This window comes from Oncorhynchus masou, unplaced genomic scaffold (assembly GCF_036934945.1).
Source record: "Oncorhynchus masou masou isolate Uvic2021 unplaced genomic scaffold, UVic_Omas_1.1 unplaced_scaffold_3449, whole genome shotgun sequence".
Classification (NCBI taxonomy): domain Eukaryota; kingdom Metazoa; phylum Chordata; class Actinopteri; order Salmoniformes; family Salmonidae; genus Oncorhynchus; species Oncorhynchus masou.
In genome coordinates this window covers 9,300-28,357 of record NW_027009858.1, presented here as the reverse complement: position 1 = coordinate 28,357, position 19,058 = coordinate 9,300, and the positions used below count along the sequence as shown (strand labels likewise).

The following is a 19,058-nucleotide window of genomic DNA, read 5'->3' as shown; positions in this document are numbered from 1 at the left end:
CTTATTTCCCGTACTATTCCTGGCATCTGTTCCCGTAGTATTCCTGGCGTCTGTTCCCGTAGTATTCCTGGCGTCTGTTCCCGTAGTATTCCTGGCGTCTGTTCCCGTAGTATTCCTGGCGTCTGTTCCCGTAGTATTCCTGGCGTCTGTTCCCGTAGTATTCCTGGCGTCTGTTCCCGTAGTATTCCTGGCGTCTGTTCCCGTAGTATTCCTGGCGTCTGTTCCGTAGTATTCCTGGCGTCTGTTCCCGTAGTATTCCTGGCGTCTGTTCCCGTAGTATTCCTGGCGTCTGTTCCCGTAGTATTCCTGGCGTCTGTTCCCGTAGTATTCCTGGCGTCTGTTCCCGTAGTTTTCCTGGCGTCTGTTCCTGACGTCTATCTTGGTGGACCTGCAATCTTTCTCCTCTTTCTCCTCTTTGTCCTCCTCTCCTTCATGGCTGTTTCACTGTCCTCTCCTCCCTGTCTGTGTCCTGTCCTCTCCTCACTGTCTGTGTCCTGTCCTCTCCTCCCTGTCTGTGTCCTGTCCTCTCCTCCCTGTCTGTGTCCTGTCCTCTCCTCCCTGTCTGTGTCCTGTCCTCTCCTCCCTGTCTGTGTCCTGTCCTCTCCTCCCTGTCTGTGTCCTGTCCTCTCCTCCATGTCTGTGTCCTGTCCTCTCCTCCCTGTCTGTGTCCTGTCCTCTCCTCCCTGTCTGTGTCCTGTCCTCTCCTCCCTGTCTGTGTCCTGTCCTCTCCTCCCTGTCTGTGTCCTGTCCTCTCCTCCCTGTCTGTGTCCTGTCCTCTCCTCCCTGTCTGTGTCCTGTCCTCTCCTCCATGTCTGTGTCCTGTCCTCTCCTCCCTGTCTGTGTCCTGTCCTCTCCTCCCTGTCTGTGTCCTGTCCTCTCCTCCCTGTCTGTGTCCTGTCCTCTCCTCCCTGTCTGTGTCCTGTCCTCTCCTCCCTGTCTGTGTCCTGTCCTCTCCTCCCTGTCTGTGTCCTGTCCTCTCCTCCCTGTCTGTGTCCTGTCCTCTCCTCCCTGTCTGTGTCCTGTCCTCTCCTCCCTGTCTGTGTCCTGTCCTCTCCTCCCTGTCTGTGTCCTGTCCTCTCCTCCCTGTCTGTGTCCTGTCCTCCTTCCCCCTCCATGTTAACCAGGTAAAGTCAGCGCTCCAAGGTAGAGGACGATCTCGTCCCCAGAAGCGCCAGCACAGGAATGTAAGTCCCCGTCATAAGGGCCTTGTTCAGGGCTGAGAGGTGCATGGTTTGGACTGGCGTGTACGACACACACAGATTGCCCAACCCCCACCCCCACTCTCTCTAATTCTGTCCTCTCTACCCCAACCCCCACCCCCCACTCTCTAATTCTGTCCTCTCTACCCCAACCCCCACCCCCACTCTCTAATTCTGTCCTCTCTACCCCAACCCCCACCCCCACTCTCTAATTCTGTCCTCTCTACCCCAACCCCCACCCCCACTCTCTAATTCTGTCCTCTCTACCCCAACCCCCACCCCCCACTCTCTAATTCTGTCCTCTCTACCCCAACCCCCACCCCCACTCTCTAATTCTGTCCTCTCTACCCCAACCCCCACCCCCCCACTCTCTAGTTCTGTCCTCTCTACCCTCTACCCTCTACCCTCTACCCTCTACCCTCTACCCTCTACCCTCTACCCTCTACCCTCTACCCTCTACCCTCTACCCTCTACCCTCTACCCTCTACCCTCTACCCTCTACCCTCTACTCTCTACCCTCTACCCTCTACCCTCTACCCTCTACCCTCTACCCTCTACCCTCTACCCTCTACCCTCTACCCTCTACCCTCTACCCTCTCCTCTCTACCCTCTACTCTCTACCCTCTACCCTCTACCCTCTACCCTCTACCCTCTACCCTCTACCCTCTACCCTCTACCCTCTACCCTCTACCCCAGGATTCATCCACTAGATTAAGCCGCAGAACAATTTCTTTCTTGACCGGATGATTGGGGGCCAGAACATAATTACAAATAATTTATAGACTCCAATTTTATCGCAGGAGTCCCGAACAGATATAATGTTTGACTAAAACAGAATCATTTCAAACCGTTCTTCCATTTGTATATGATTACATGTATCTCTATTATGCGTGGAAATACTTAGGAACAGATTTCTTAAATTAACATTAACAACTTGGAGCTGAACCCTGCTCCTGACAGTTAAATATCTGCTCTGTCAGAGAGCTGACCTGTTGACAGTTAAATATCTGCTCTGTCAGAGAGCTGACGGGTTGACAGTTAAATATCTGACCTGTTGACAGTTAAATATCTGCTCTGTCAGAGAGCTGGCCTGTTGACAGTTAAATATCTGCTCTGTCAGAGAGCTGACCTGTTGACAGTTAAATATCTGCTCTGTCAGAGAGCTGACCTGTTGACAGTTAAATATCTGCTCTGTCAGAGAGCTGGCCTGTTGACAGTTAAATATCTGCTCTGTCAGAGAGCTGGCCTGTTGACAGTTAAATATCTGCTCTGTCAGAGAGCTGGCCTGTTGACAGTTAAATATCTGCTCTGTCAGAGAGCTGACCTGTTGACAGTTAAATATCTGCTCTGTCAGAGAGCTGGCCTGTTGACAGTTAAATATCTGCTCTGTCAGAGAGCTGGCCTGTTGACAGTTAAATATCTGCTCTGTCAGAGAGCTGACCTGTTGACAGTTAAATATCTGCTCTGTCAGAGAGCTGACGGGTTGTAATTGTGTTTTCAGCTGATGAGTGTATAGAGGTGAAGCGTAGTATAACAATGCTATTACAGCCCTGCATGTGGCTGTATTGAAGTGAACTTCCTCTGACCGCCGGGTCGGTGTGTGTGTAGTCTTCCTCTGACCACTGTGTGTGTAGTCTTCCTCTGACCACTGTGTGTGTGTAGTCTTCCTCAGCCAGTGGGGACCAGGAGTTGGTGTCTCGTATGAAGAGTCTGGAGCTGGAGAACCAGGGACTGCACAAAGGCACGTCTTTAATTTAATGATCATATTCTGATCTATATTGACGTGGAATATATCTTTAATGATCCAGTTCACAGACCACAGAAACAGTGATGATTGACGATAATGTTGTGTTTGTGTGTAGTGGTGGAGGATCTGAGAGCAGCCTTGTTCAAGCTGGAGAACAGAGTCCGGGTTCTGGAGAGGAGCCCAGCTGTTCCCTGTGCCAAGGTGGGTTTAGAGAAGTCTAGTTTACACCGTCCGCTTGGTCCGATCAAGCGAAATGCTTAAATTTCGAACGTCCAACCCCGTCCGCATCTGCATTGGCTGTTGTGTACGCGGAACTCTGTGCGGACTAGAGCGGACAGTCGGTTGAAGATTGAAGGTGTACATTTGGATTTTTCTGTACCAAGAATGGTGTGATCTATGAACGATATTTAGGCTTTATAACTACACTGAACAAACATACGTGTTGGTCTCATGTTTCATGAGCTGAAATAAAAGATCCCAGAACTGTTGCAAACACACAAAAATATTATTTCTCTCAAATTTGTTTACATCCCTGTTAGTGAGCATTTCTCCTTCACCAAGATAATCCATCCACCTGGCAGGGCTGGCAGATCAAGAATCTGATTAAACAGCATGATCAAGTACACCTTGTGCTGGGGACAATAAAAGGCCACTAAATGTTACAGTTTTGTCACGCAACACAATGCCAGATCTCTCAAGTTTTGAGGAAGCGAGCAATTGGCATGCTGACTGCAGGAATGTCCACCAGAGCTGTTGCCAGAGAATTGAATGTTAATTTCTCTACCATATGCAGCAACATCGTTTCAGAGAATTTGTCAGAACGTCCAACCAGCCTCACAACCACAGACCACATGTAACCACAGACCACATGTAACCACAGACCACGTGTAACCACAAACCATGTAACCACAGACCACATGTAACCACAGACCACATGTAACCACAGACCACATGTAACCACAGACCACGTGTAACCACAGACCACGTGTAACCACAGACCACATGTAACCACAGACCACATGTAACCACAGACCACATGTAACCACAGACCACATGTAGCCACAGACCACATGTAGCCACAGACCACATGTAGCCACAGACCACATGTAACCACAGACCACATGTAACCACAGACCACATGTAACCACATGTAACCACAGACCACATGTAACCACAGACCACGTGTAACCACAGACCACATGTAACCACAGACCACGTGTAACCACAGACCACGTGTAACCACAGACCACATGTAACCACAGACCACATGTAACCACAGACCACGTGTAACCACAGACCACATGTAACCACAGACCACATGTAACCACAGACCACATGTAACCACAGACCACATGTAACCACAGACCACGTGTAACCACAGACCACATGTAACCACAGACCACATGTAACCACAGACCACATGTAACCACAGACCACGTGTGACCACAGACCACGTGTGACCACAGACCACATGTAACCACAGACCACATGTAACCACAGACCACATGTAACCACAGACCACATGTAGCCACAGACCACGCCAGGACCTCCACATCTGGCTTCTTCACCTGCGGGAGCATCTGAGACCAGCCACCCGAACAGTTGATGAAACTCTGGGTTTACACAACTGAAGAATCTCTGCACAAACTGTCAGAACCGTCTCAGAGAAGCTCATCTGCGTGCTCGTCGTCCTCACCAGGGTCTTGAACTGACTCCATTTGGGCGTCGTAACCGACTTCACTGGATAAATGATCACCTTTGATGGCCACTGGCACGCTGGAGAAGTGTCCTCTTCACAGATGAATCCAGGTTTCAACTGTACCGGGTAGATGGAAGACAGCGTGTATGGTGTTGTGTGTGTGAGCAGTTTGCTCATGTCAACATTGTGAACAGAGTGCTCCATGGTGGCGGTGGGGTTATGGTATGGGCAGACATAAGCTACGAACTGAGAACACGGTTGCATTTTATCTATGGCAATTCGAACGTTAGAGATACCGTGATGAGATCCTGAGGCCCATTGTCGTGCCATTCATCCTCCTCCATCACCTCATGTTTCAGCATGATAATATACAGCCTCGTGTCACAAGGATCTGGACACAATTCCTGGAAGCTGAAAATGTCCCAGATCTTCCATGACCTGCATATTCACCAGACATGTCACCCATTGAGCATGTTTGGGATGCTCTGGATTGACGTGTCGACAGCGTGTTCCAGTTCCCACCAATATCCAGTAACTCGCACAGCCATTGAAGAGGAGTGGGACAACATTCCACAGGCCACAATCAACAGCCTGATCAACTCTATGTGAAGGAGATGTGTCGCTGCATGAGGCAAATAATCACACCAGATACTGACTGGTTCTGATCCACACCCTGCCTCTTTATTAAGGTATCTGTGACCAACAGATGCAGATCTGTATTCCCAGTCATGTGACAAACATAGATCAGGACCTCATGAATTTATTTAAATGAACTGATTTCCTCATGAACTGCAACTGAGAAAATATTTGAAATTGTTCCATCAGTGTAGATGCTCATTTCTCCTGTCTCCTCCCAGGCGGTGGCTGTTCAGTCTGCGAAGGAGGAGGATGACGATGAGATGGACCTCTTTGGGAGTGATGAGGAGGATGAAGAGGCAGAGAGGCTGAAGGAGGAGAGAATCGCTGCTTACGCTGCCAAGAAGTCTAAGAAACCAACACTCATCGCCAAGTCCTCTATCCTGCTCGATGTCAAACCTGTATGTTGTCCCCTGTCTGTCTTTCTGTCCAACTGGATGTCAAACCTTTGTCAATAGTTGAAACGAGTTGAAAGGCGGAAGGTATATCTAATGCTTTCTCCCCACCTCTCCCTCCTCTCTCTTTCTCAGTGGGATGATGAGACAGACATGTCTAAGTTGGAGGAGTGTGTGAGGTCTGTTGTAGCTGATGGTCTGCTGTGGGGTCAGTCCAAGCTGGTTCCCGTGGGTTACGGCATAAAGAAGCTCCAGATCGGGTGTGTTGTCGAGGACGACAAGGTGGGGACAGACCTGCTAGAGGAAGAGATCACCAAGTTTGAGGACTATGTGAGTATCACACGCTGTAGATAACACAACTACTACTAGTGTATTATAGTGGCCTGAGGACACATTACCCTGATCTGAGATACTACTGCTAGTGTATTATAGTGGCCTGAGGACACATTACCCTGATCTGAGATACTACTACTAGTGTATTATAGTGGTCTGAGATACTACTACTAGTGTATTATAGTGGTCTGAGGACACGTTACCCTGATCTGAGATACTACTACTAGTGTATTATAGTGGTCTGAGGACACATTACCCTGATCTGAGATACTACTACTAGTGTATTATAGTGGTCTGAGGACACATTACCCTGATCTGAGATACTACTACTAGTGTATTATAGTGGCCTGAGGACACATTACCCTGATCTGAGATACTACTACTAGTGTATTATAGTGATCTGAGATACTACTACTAGTGTATTATAGTGGTCTGAGGACACGTTACCCTGATCTGAGATACTACTACTAGTGTATTATAGTGGCCTGAGGACACATTACCCTGGTCTGAGATACTACTACTAGTGTATTATAGTGGTCTGAGGACACATTACCCTGATCTGAGATACTACTACTAGTGTATTATAGTGATCTGAGATACTACTACTAGTGTATTATAGGACACATTACCCTGATCTGAGATACTACTACTAGTGTATTATAGTGGCCTGAGGACACATTACCCTGGTCTGAGATACTACTACTAGTGTATTATAGTGGTCTGAGGACACATTACCCTGATCTGAGATACTACTACTAGTGTATTATAGTGGTCTGAGGACACATTACCCTGATCTGAGATACTACTACTAGTGTATTATAGTGGCCTGAGGACACATTACCCTGATCTGAGATACTACTACTAGTGTATTATAGTGGCCTGAGGACACGTTACCCTGATCTGAGATACTACTACTAGTGTATTATAGTGGTCTGAGATACTACTACTAGTTTATTATAGTGGCCTGAGGACACATTACCCTGATCTGAGATACTACTACTAGTGTATTATAGTGGTCTGAGGACACATTACCCTGATCTGAGATACTACTACTAGTGTATTATAGTGGCCTGAGGACACGTTACCCTGATCTGAGATACTACAACTAGTGTATTATAGGACACATTACCCTGATCTGAGATACTACTACTAGTGTATTATAGTGGTCTGAGGACACATTACCCTGGTCTGAGATACTACAACTAGTGTATTATAGTGGTCTGAGGACACATTACCCTGATCTGAGATACTACTACTAGTGTATTATAGTGGCCTGAGGACACATTACCCTGATCTGAGATACTACTACTAGTGTATTATAGGACACATTACCCTGATCTGAGATACTACTACTAGTGTATTATAGTGGCCTGAGGACACATTACCCTGATCTGAGATACTACTACTAGTGTATTATAGTGGTCTGAGGACACATTACCCTGATCTGAGATACTACTACTAGTGTATTATAGTGGTCTGAGGACACATTACCCTGATCTGAGATACTACTACTAGTGTATTATAGTGGTCTGAGGACACGTTACCCTGATCTGAGATACTACTACTACTAGTGTATTATAGTGGTCTGAGATACTACTACTAGTGTATTATAGTGGTCTGAGATACTACTACTAGTGTATTATAGTGGTCTGAGATACTACTACTAGTGTATTATAGTGGTCTGAGGACACGTTACCCTGATCTGAGATACTACTACTAGTGTATTATAGTGGCCTGAGGACACGTTACCCTGATCTGAGATACTACTACTAGTGTATTATAGTGGCCTGAGATACTACTACTAGTGTATTATAGTGGCCTGAGGACACATTACCCTGATCTGAGATACTACTACTAGTGTATTATAGTGGTCTGAGATACTACTACTAGTGTATTATAGTGGCCTGAGGACACATTACCCTGATCTGAGATACTACTACTAGTGTATTATAGTGGCCTGAGGACACGTTACCCTGATCTGAGATACTACAACTAGTGTATTATAGTGGTCTGAGGACACATTACCCTGATCTGAGATACTACTACTAGTGTATTATAGTGGCCTGAGATACTACTACTAGTGTATTATAGTGGCCTGAGGACACATTACCCTGATCTGAGATACTACTACTAGTGTATTATAGTGGTCTGAGGACACATTACCCTGATCTGAGATACTACTACTAGTGTATTATAGTGGTCTGAGGACACATTACCCTGATCTGAGATACTACTACTAGTGTATTATAGTGGTCTGAGATACTACTACTAGTGTATTATAGTGGTCTGAGGACACATTACCCTGATCTGAGATACTACTACTAGTGTATTATAGTGGCCTGAGGACACGTTACCCTGATCTGAGATACTACTACTACTAGTGTATTATAGTGGTCTGAGGACACGTTACCCTGATCTGAGATACTACTACTACTAGTGTATTATAGTGGTCTGAGGACACATTACCCTGATCTGAGATACTACTACTACTACTAGTGTATTATAGTGGCCTGAGGACACGTTACCCTGATCTGAGATACTACTACTAGTGTATTATAGTGGTCTGAGGACACGTTACCCTGATCTGAGATACTACTACTAGTGTATTATAGTGGCCTGAGGACACATTACCCTGGTCTGAGATACTACTACTAGTGTATTATAGTGGTCTGAGGACACATTACCCTGATCTGAGATACTACTACTAGTGTATTATAGTGGCCTGAGGACACATTACCCTGATCTGAGATACTACTACTAGTGTATTATAGTGGCCTGAGGACACATTACCCTGATCTGAGATACTACTACTAGTGTATTATAGTGGCCTGAGGACACGTTACCCTGATCTGAGATACTACTACTAGTGTATTATAGTGGTCTGAGATACTACTACTAGTTTATTATAGTGGCCTGAGGACACATTACCCACATCTGAGATACTACTACTAGTGTATTATAGTGGCCTGAGGACACATTACCCTGGTCTGAGATACTACTACTAGTGTATTATAGTGGTCTGAGGACACATTACCTGATCTAAGATACTACTACTAGTGTATTATAGTGGCCTGAGGACACATTACCCTGATCTGAGATACTACTACTAGTGTATTATAGTGGCCTGAGGACACATTACCCTGATCTGAGATACTACTACTAGTGTATTATAGTGGCCTGAGGACACGTTACCCTGATCTGAGATACTACTACTAGTGTATTATAGTGGTCTGAGATACTACTACTGGTTTATTATAGTGGCCTGAGGACACATTACCCTGATCTGAGATACTACTACTAGTGTATTATAGTGGTCTGAGGACACATTACCCTGATCTGAGATACTACTACTAGTGTATTATAGGACACATTACCCTGATCTGAGATACTACTACTAGTGTATTATAGTGGTCTGAGGACACATTACCCTGGTCTGAGATACTACAACTAGTGTATTATAGTGGTCTGAGGACACATTACCCTGATCTGAGATACTACTACTAGTGTATTATAGTGGCCTGAGGACACATTACCCTGATCTGAGATACTACTACTAGTGTATTATAGTGGTCTGAGGACACATTACCCTGATCTGAGATACTACTACTAGTGTATTATAGTGGCCTGAGGACACATTACCCTGATCTGAGATACTACTACTAGTGTATTATAGTGGTCTGAGGACACATTACCCTGATCTGAGATACTACTACTAGTGTATTATAGGACACATTACCCTGATCTGAGATACTACTACTAGTGTATTATAGTGGTCTGAGGACACGTTACCCTGATCTGAGATACTACTACTAGTGTATTATAGTGATCTGAGGACACATTACCCTGATCTGAGATACTACTACTAGTGTATTATAGTGGCCTGAGGACACATTACCCTGATCTGAGATACTACTACTAGTGTATTATAGTGGTCTGAGGACACATTACCCTGATCTGAGATACTACTACTAGTGTATTATAGGACACATTACCCTGATCTGAGATACTACTACTAGTGTATTATAGTGGTCTGAGGACACGTTACCTGATCTGAGATACTACTACTAGTGTATTATAATGATCTGAGATACTACTACTAGTGTATTATAGTGGCCTGAGGACACATTACCTGATCTGAGATACTACTACTAGTGTATTATAGTGGTCTGAGGACACGTTACCTGATCTGAGATACTACTACTAGTGTATTATAGTGGTCTGAGGACACATTACCCTGATCTGAGATACTACTACTAGTGTATTATAGTGGTCTGAGGACACGTTACCCTGATCTGAGATACTACTACTACTAGTGTATTATAGTGGTCTGAGATACTACTACTAGTGTATTATAGTGGCCTGAGGACACGTTACCTGATCTGAGATACTACTACTACTAGTGTATTATAGTGGTCTGAGATACTACTACTAGTGTATTATAGTGGTCTGAGGACACGTTACCTGATCTGAGATACTACTACTAGTGTATTATAGTGGCCTGAGGACACGTTACCCTGATCTGAGATACTACTACTAGTGTATTATAGTGGCCTGAGATACTACTACTAGTGGCCTGAGGACACATTACCCTGATCTGAGATACTACTACTAGTGTATTATAGTGGTCTGAGATACTACTACTAGTGTATTATAGTGGCCTGAGGACACATTACCCTGATCTGAGATACTACTACTAGTGTATTATAGTGGCCTGAGGACACGTTACCTGATCTGAGATACTACAACTAGTGTATTATAGTGGATCTGAGGACACATTACCCTGATCTGAGATACTACTACTAGTGTATTATAGTGGCCTGAGATACTACTACTAGTGTATTATAGTGGCCTGAGGACACATTACCCTGATCTGAGATACTACTACTAGTGTATTATAGTGGTCTGAGGACACATTACCCTGATCTGAGATACTACTACTAGTGTATTATAGTGGTCTGAGGACACGTTACCCTGATCTGAGATACTACTACTAGTGTATTATAGTGGTCTGAGGACACATTACCCTGATCTGAGATACTACTACTAGTGTATTATAGTGGCCTGAGGACACGTTACCCTGATCTGAGATACTACTACTACTAGTGTATTATAGTGGTCTGAGGACACGTTACCCTGATCTGAGATACTACTACTACTAGTGTATTATAGTGGTCTGAGGACACATTACCCTGATCTGAGATACTTACTACTAGTGTATTATAGTGGCCTGAGGACACGTTACCCTGATCCTGAGATACTACTACTAGTGTATTATAGTGGTCTGAGGACACGTTACCCTGATCTGAGATACTACTACTAGTGTATTATAGTGGCCTGAGGACACATTACCCTGATCTGAGATACTACTACTAGTGTATTATAGTGGTCTGAGGACACATTACCCTGATCTGAGATACTACTACTAGTGTATTATAGTGGTCTGAGGACACATTACTGATCTGAGATACTACTGCTAGTGTATTATAGTGGCCTGAGGACACATTACCCTGATCTGAGATACTACTACTAGTGTATTATAGTGGTCTGAGGACACATTACCCTGATCTGAGATACTACTACTAGTGTATTATAGTGGCCTGAGGACACATTACCCTGATCTGAGATACTACTACTAGTGTATTATAGTGGTCTGAGGACACATTACCCTGATCTGGACTACTACTTGTATTATAGGACACATTACCCTGATCTGAGATACTACTACTAGTGTATTATAGTGGTCTGAGGACACGTTACCCTGATCTGAGATACTACTACTAGTGTATTATAGTGATCTGAGGACACATTACCCTGATCTGAGATACTACTACTAGTGTATTATAGTGGCCTGAGGACACATTACCCTGATCTGAGATACTACTACTAGTGTATTATAGTGGTCTGAGGACACATTACCCTGATCTGAGATACTACTACTAGTGTATTATAGGACACATTACCCTGATCTGAGATACTACTACTAGTGTATTATAGTGGTCTGAGGACACGTTACCCTGATCTGAGATACTACTACTAGTGTATTATAGTGATCTGAGATACTACTACTAGTGTATTATAGTGGCCTGAGGACACATTACCCTGATCTGAGATACTACTACTAGTGTATTATAGTGGTCTGAGGACACGTTACCCTGATCTGAGATACTACTACTAGTGTATTATAGTGGTCTGAGGACACATTACCCTGATCTGAGATACTACTACTAGTGTATTATAGTGGTCTGAGGACACGTTACCCTGATCTGAGATACTACTACTACTAGTGTATTATAGTGGTCTGAGATACTACTACTAGTGTATTATAGTGGCCTGAGGACACGTTACCCTGATCTGAGATACTACTACTACTAGTGTATTATAGTGGTCTGAGATACTACTACTAGTGTATTATAGTGGTCTGAGGACACGTTACCCTGATCTGAGATACTACTACTAGTGTATTATAGTGGCCTGAGGACACGTTACCCTGATCTGAGATACTACTACTAGTGTATTATAGTGGCCTGAGATACTACTACTAGTGGCCTGAGGACACATTACCCTGATCTGAGATACTACTACTAGTGTATTATAGTGGTCTGAGATACTACTACTAGTGTATTATAGTGGCCTGAGGACACATTACCCTGATCTGAGATACTACTACTAGTGTATTATAGTGGCCTGAGGACACGTTACCCTGATCTGAGATACTACAACTAGTGTATTATAGTGGTCTGAGGACACATTACCTGATCTGAGATACTACTACTAGTGTATTATAGTGGCCTGAGATACTACTACTAGTGTATTATAGTGGCCTGAGGACACATTACCCTGATCTGAGATACTACTACTAGTGTATTATAGTGGTCTGAGGACACATTACCCTGATCTGAGATACTACTACTAGTGTATTATAGTGGTCTGAGGACACGTTACCTGATCTGAGATACTACTACTAGTGTATTATAGTGGTCTGAGGACACATTACCTGATCTGAGATACTACTACTAGTGTATTATAGTGGCCTGAGGACACGTTACCCTGATCTGAGATACTACTACTACTAGTGTATTATAGTGGTCTGAGGACCGTTACCCTGATCTGGAGATACTACTACTACTAGTGTATTATAGTGGTCTGAGGACACATTACCCTGATCTGAGATACTACTACTACTAGTGTATTATAGTGGCCTGAGGGACACGTTACCTGATCTGAGATACTACTACTAGTGTATTATAGTGGTCTGAGGACACGTTACCCTGATCTGAGATACTACTACTAGTGTATTATAGTGGCCTGAGGACACATTACCTGATCTGAGATACTACTACTAGTGTATTATAGTGGTCTGAGGACACATTACCCTGATCTGAGATACTACTACTAGTGTATTATAGTGGCCTGAGATACTACTACTAGTGTATTATAGTGGCCTGAGGACACATTACCCTGATCTGAGATACTACTACTAGTGTATTATAGTGGTCTGAGGACACATTACCCTGATCTGAGATACTACTACTAGTGTATTATAGTGGTCTGAGGACACGTTACCCTGATCTGAGATACTACTACTAGTGTATTATAGTGGCCTGAGGACACATTACCCTGATCTGAGATACTACTACTAGTGTATTATAGTGGTCTGAGGACACATTACCTGATCTGAGATACTACTACTAGTGTATTATAGTGGTCTGAGGACACATTACCCTGATCTGAGATACTACTACTAGTGTATTTATAGTGATCTGAGATACTACTACTAGTGTATTATAGTGGCCTGAGGACACATTACCCTGATCTGAGATACTACTGCTAGTGTATTATAGTGGCCTGAGGACACATTACCCTGATCTGAGATACTACTACTAGTGTATTATAGTGGCCTGAGATACTACTACTAGTGTATTATAGTGGTCTGAGATACTACTACTAGTGTATTATAGTGGTCTGAGGACACATTACCCTGATCTGAGATACTACTACTAGTGTATTATAGTGGCCTGAGGACACATTACCCTGATCTGAGATACTACTACTAGTGTATTATAGTGGTCTGAGGACACATTACCCTGATCTGAGATACTACTACTACTAGTGTATTATAGTGGCCTGAGGACACGTTACCCTGATCTGAGATACTACAACTATTGTATTATAGTGATCTGAGATACTACTACTAGTGTATTATAGTGGCCTGAGATACTACTACTAGTGTATTATAGTGGCCTGAGGACACATTACCCTGATCTGAGATACTACTACTAGTGTATTATAGTGGTCTGAGGACACATTACCTGATCTGAGATACTACTACTAGTGTATTATAGTGGTCTGAGGACACATTACCCTGATCTGAGATACTACTACTAGTGTATTATAGTGGTCTGAGGACACATTACCCTGATCTGAGATACTACTACTAGTGTATTATAGTGGTCTGAGATACTACTACTAGTGTATTATAGTGGTCTGAGGACACATTACCCTGATCTGAGATACTACTACTAGTGTATTATAGTGGTCTGAGGACACATTACCCTGATCTGAGATACTACTACTAGTGTATTATAGTGGTCTGAGATACTACTACTAGTGTATTATAGTGGCCTGAGATACTACTACTAGTGTATTATAGTGGCCTGAGATACTACTACTAGTGTATTATAGTGGCCTGAGATACTACTACTAGTGTATTATAGTGGCCTGAGGACACATTACCCTGATCTGAGATACTACTACTAGTGTATTATAGTGGTCTGAGATACTACTACTAGTGTATTATAGTGGTCTGAGGACACATTACCCTGATCTGAGATACTACTACTAGTGTATTATAGTGGTCTGAGATACTACTACTAGTGTATTATAGTGGTCTGAGGACACATTACCCTGATCTGAGATACTACTACTAGTGTATTATAGTGGTCTGAGATACTACTACTAGTGTATTATAGTGGCCTGAGGACACATTACCCTGATCTGAGATACTACTACTAGTGTATTATAGTGGTCTGAGGACACGTTACCCTGATCTGAGATACTACTACTACTAGTGTATTATAGTGGTCTGAGGACACATTACCCTGATCTGAGATACTACTACTAGTGTATTATAGTGGTCTGAGGACACGTTACCCTGATCTGAGATACTACTACTACTAGTGTATTATAGTGGTCTGAGGACACGTTATGTAGTGACTCCCTACCCTGATCTAGGCTCTTCTATTTCAGGTCCAGAGTGTCGACGTGGCTGCCTTCAACAAGATCTAAGCCTCTCCTCCCTCCTCTCCCTCTCTCTCTTCCTCCTCTCCTCTCCTTCCTCTCCCCTCTCCTCCCTCCCTTTCCTCTCCTCCCTCTCCTCTCTCCTCCCCCTCTCTCTCTCCTCCCTCTCCCTCCTCCTCCCTCTCCCTCTCTCTCCTCTCTCCTTCCTCTCCCTCTCTCCTTCCCCTCCTCTCTCCTTCCCCTCCTCTCTCCTTCCCCCTCCCTCTCTCCTTCCCCCTCCTCTCTCCTTCCCCTCCTCTCCTCTCTCCCTCCTCCCTCCCTCCTCCTCTCCCCTCCCCTTCCCTCCCTCCTCCCTCCCTCTCCTCTGCCCTCCCCCCCCCCTCCCTCTCCTCTGCCCTCCCCCTCTCCTCTCCTCCCCCTCTCCTCTGCCCTCCCCCTCTCCTCCCCTCTCCTCTGCCCTCCCCCTCTCCTCTGCCCTCCCCCCTCTCCTCCCCTCTCTCCAGTCATCCAAAGAGTTACTGCTGCTCTCTGCTTCCAGTTACTAATAAAACACAGCTTTAAGCACAAACACCTGTCTGTTTCTGTCTGAATGAGGGCAAACATGACTATATATAGGTCTGTTAATACAGGACTAGTAAAGGCCCAGTGAGGGGAAGCACTCCTGCTACGCCCCTCCACACAGCACCTGAGCCCAGTCGGGGGTACGGCTGGGGGTTCCCGTGTCCTCACTTCCCTCTACCCATCTCACACACACAGGTAGGGATTGGCTGTGTTCACGTTCAGAACCAGCAGCCTCATTTAGAAACGTTGCATATGCACCTAAAACATACATGTGTCAGTTTTCACACCGAAAGTTGCAATCGTAAAAACGGAACTTGACATGAATGTGCCGATCTTTCCGCCAACCTTAGATCGCGCAGACTCGCTGCCAAACGCAAACGTAGTTTAGTAGTCATGTGGAATATATATAAACGTAGTTTAGTTGTCATGTGGAATATATATAAACGTAGTTTAGTAGTCATGTGGAATAAATATAAACGTAGTTTAGTAGTCATGTGGAATAAATATAAATATAAACGTAGTTTAGTAGTCATGTGGAATATATATAAACGTAGTTTAGTAGTCATGTGGAATAAATATAAACGTAGTTTAGTAGTCATGTGGAATATATAAAACGTAGTTTAGTTATAGTCATGTGGAATAAATATAAAACGTAGTTTAGTAGTCATGTGGAATATATATAAACGTAGTTTTAGTTATAGTCATGTGGAATAAATATAAACGTAGTTTAGTAGTCATGTGGAATAAATATAAACGTAGTTTTAGTAGTCATGTGGAATATATATAAACGTAGTTTTAGTAGTCATGTGGAATAAATATAAAACGTAGTTTAGTAGTCATGTGGAATATATATAAACGTAGTTTAGTAGTCATGTGGAATATATATAAACGTAGTTTAGTAGTCATGTGGAATATATATAACGTAGTTTGGTAGTCATGTGGAATAAATATAAACGTAGTTTAGTAGTCATGTGGAATATATATAAACGTAGTTTAGTTATAGTCATGTGGAATAAATATAAACGTAGTCATGTGGAATAAATATAAACGTAGTTTAGTAGCAGTCATGTGGAATATATATAAACGTAGTTTAGTAGTCATGTGGAATATATATAAACGTAGTTTAGTAGCAGTCATGTGGAATATATATAAACGTAGTTTAGTAGTAGTCATGTGGAATAAATATAAACGTAGTTTAGTAGTAGTCATGTGGAATAAATATAAACATAGTTTAGTAGCAGTCATGTGGAATATATATAAACCTAGTTTATTAGTAGTCATGTGGAATATATATATGTAAATGTAGTTTAGTAGTCATGTGGAATATATATAAACGTAGTTTAGTAGTCATGTGGAATATATATAAAATGTAGTTTAGTAGTCATGTGGAATATATATAAACGTAGTTTAGTAGTAGTCATGTGGAATATATATAAACGTAGTTTTAGTAGTAGTCATGTGGAATAAATATAAACATAGTTTAGTAGCAGTCATGTGGAATATATATAAACCTAGTTTATTAGTAGTCATGTGGAATATATATATAAATAAATGTAGTTTAGTAGTCATGTGGAATATATATAAATGTAGTTTATTAGTAGTCATGTGGAATATATATAAACGTAGTTTAGTTGTTGTCATGTGGAATATATATAAACGTAGTTTAGTAGTCATGTGGAATATATATAAACGTAGTTTAGTTGTTGTCATGTGGAATATATATAAATGTAGTTTAGTTGTTGTCATGTGGAATATATATAAACGCAGTTTAGTTGTTGTCATGTGGAATATATATAAAAACGTAGTTTAGTAGCAGTCATGTGGAATATATATAAACGTAGTTTAGTTGTTGTCATGTGGAATATATATAAACGCAGTTTAGTTGTTGTCATGTGGAATATATATAAACGTAGTTTAGTAGTCATGTGGAATATATATAAACGTAGTTTAGTTGTCATGTGGAATATATATGCTGAAACTTATTCAGAACAATAACAGGTTGCTCAATAGAAAAACAAGATACAATCGTTTGCTGTTTAAAAGAGCAAAAGTATTTCTACTTTGCATTAATTAGAAATAAGCATATTTCCTACTATTTATTTCATTTACAAGATCATTGCAAAATAAATTCCTTACCTTTTCTGACTCGCAGAATATACAACAAGACCTACAAGTTCGAATAGGCTACCAATCATCCCATCCCCATTTAATTAGACACATTTCACAGTAGTAAATAAGCTATTTCACAGTAGTAAATAAGCTATTTCATGCAGTTTGCTCTCCGGAGTTTAGCGGTAGAACAGACTGTTTTCTAGGCTACTTCTGAACACTGAAATTTCGTTTAATAATTTTATAAAACACCACATTGCAGAATACATTTCTCATTCCTTTTCCGGCCATGAGTTCATATTCCCTAAATAGCCATACAACAAATGATCGTGTGCATCCCATTTAATTGGGCCTATCACATGCTGAACAAAATGTGTTGGTCGCATGTTTCATGAGCTGAAATGAAAAATTAAATGAGCATTTCTCCTGGGCCAAGATAATCCATCCACCTGACAGGTGTGGCATATCAAGAAGCTGATTAAACAGCATGATCATTACACAGTTGCACCTTGTGCTGGGGACAAAAGGCCACTTTAAAATGAGGTTTGTCACACAACAAAATGTCTCAATTGGCAAGAGAATTTGCCAGAGAATGTAATGTTAATTTCTCTACCCTAGCTGCCTTCAATGTCGTTTTAGAGAATTTGAATCCAACCGGCCTCACAAATGCAGACCACGTGTAACCAGACCTCCATGTGCCTCTTCACCTGCTGGGAGGGGGAAGGGGTGCTGGTATTTATGTCTGTAATAAAGCCCTTTCGTGGGGGATAACTCATTCTGATTGGCTGGGCCTGGCTCCCCAGTGGGTGGAGCCAGGCCCAGTTTCCCTCCCCAGTCATATGAAATCCATAAATGAAGGCCTAATGAATTTATTTGGACCGATTTCCCTATGTGAATTGTAACTCAGTAAAATCATTGAAGATGTTGCGTTTATACTTTAGTTCAGTATAATTTCAGGTGTCAATACAGAGGACAGGGTGGTTCATATCATACAGTAGAATTTAACAGGTGAGCGGACAGTTGATGTTTTGTGTGTTTAGGCTCCACCGTAGTACATCATTCCCCTAGTAGATCATGTTTCAGAATTCATGGGCAGTGCAGCATATTTATGTTTGGGGAAAGAGTGAATGCAAAACATTGAG

The 19,058-nt window shown here is 42.8% G+C and overlaps 1 protein-coding gene across 1 annotated transcript; it reads left to right on the top strand.

The window, feature by feature from the left end:
• Nucleotides 1-1,125: 1,125 nt before the first annotated feature.
• LOC135534466 (elongation factor 1-delta-like) lies at nt 1,126-15,321 on the top strand. Its single transcript, XM_064961452.1, has 6 exons — nt 1,126-1,184; nt 2,862-2,940; nt 3,062-3,147; nt 5,503-5,682; nt 5,812-6,006; nt 15,256-15,321. Exons 2-6 carry the CDS (start codon nt 2,901-2,903, stop codon nt 15,292-15,294), a joined length of 540 nt encoding a protein of 179 aa, XP_064817524.1. The 5' UTR covers nt 1,126-1,184; nt 2,862-2,900; the 3' UTR covers nt 15,295-15,321.
• Nucleotides 15,322-19,058: the final 3,737 nt, after the last annotated feature.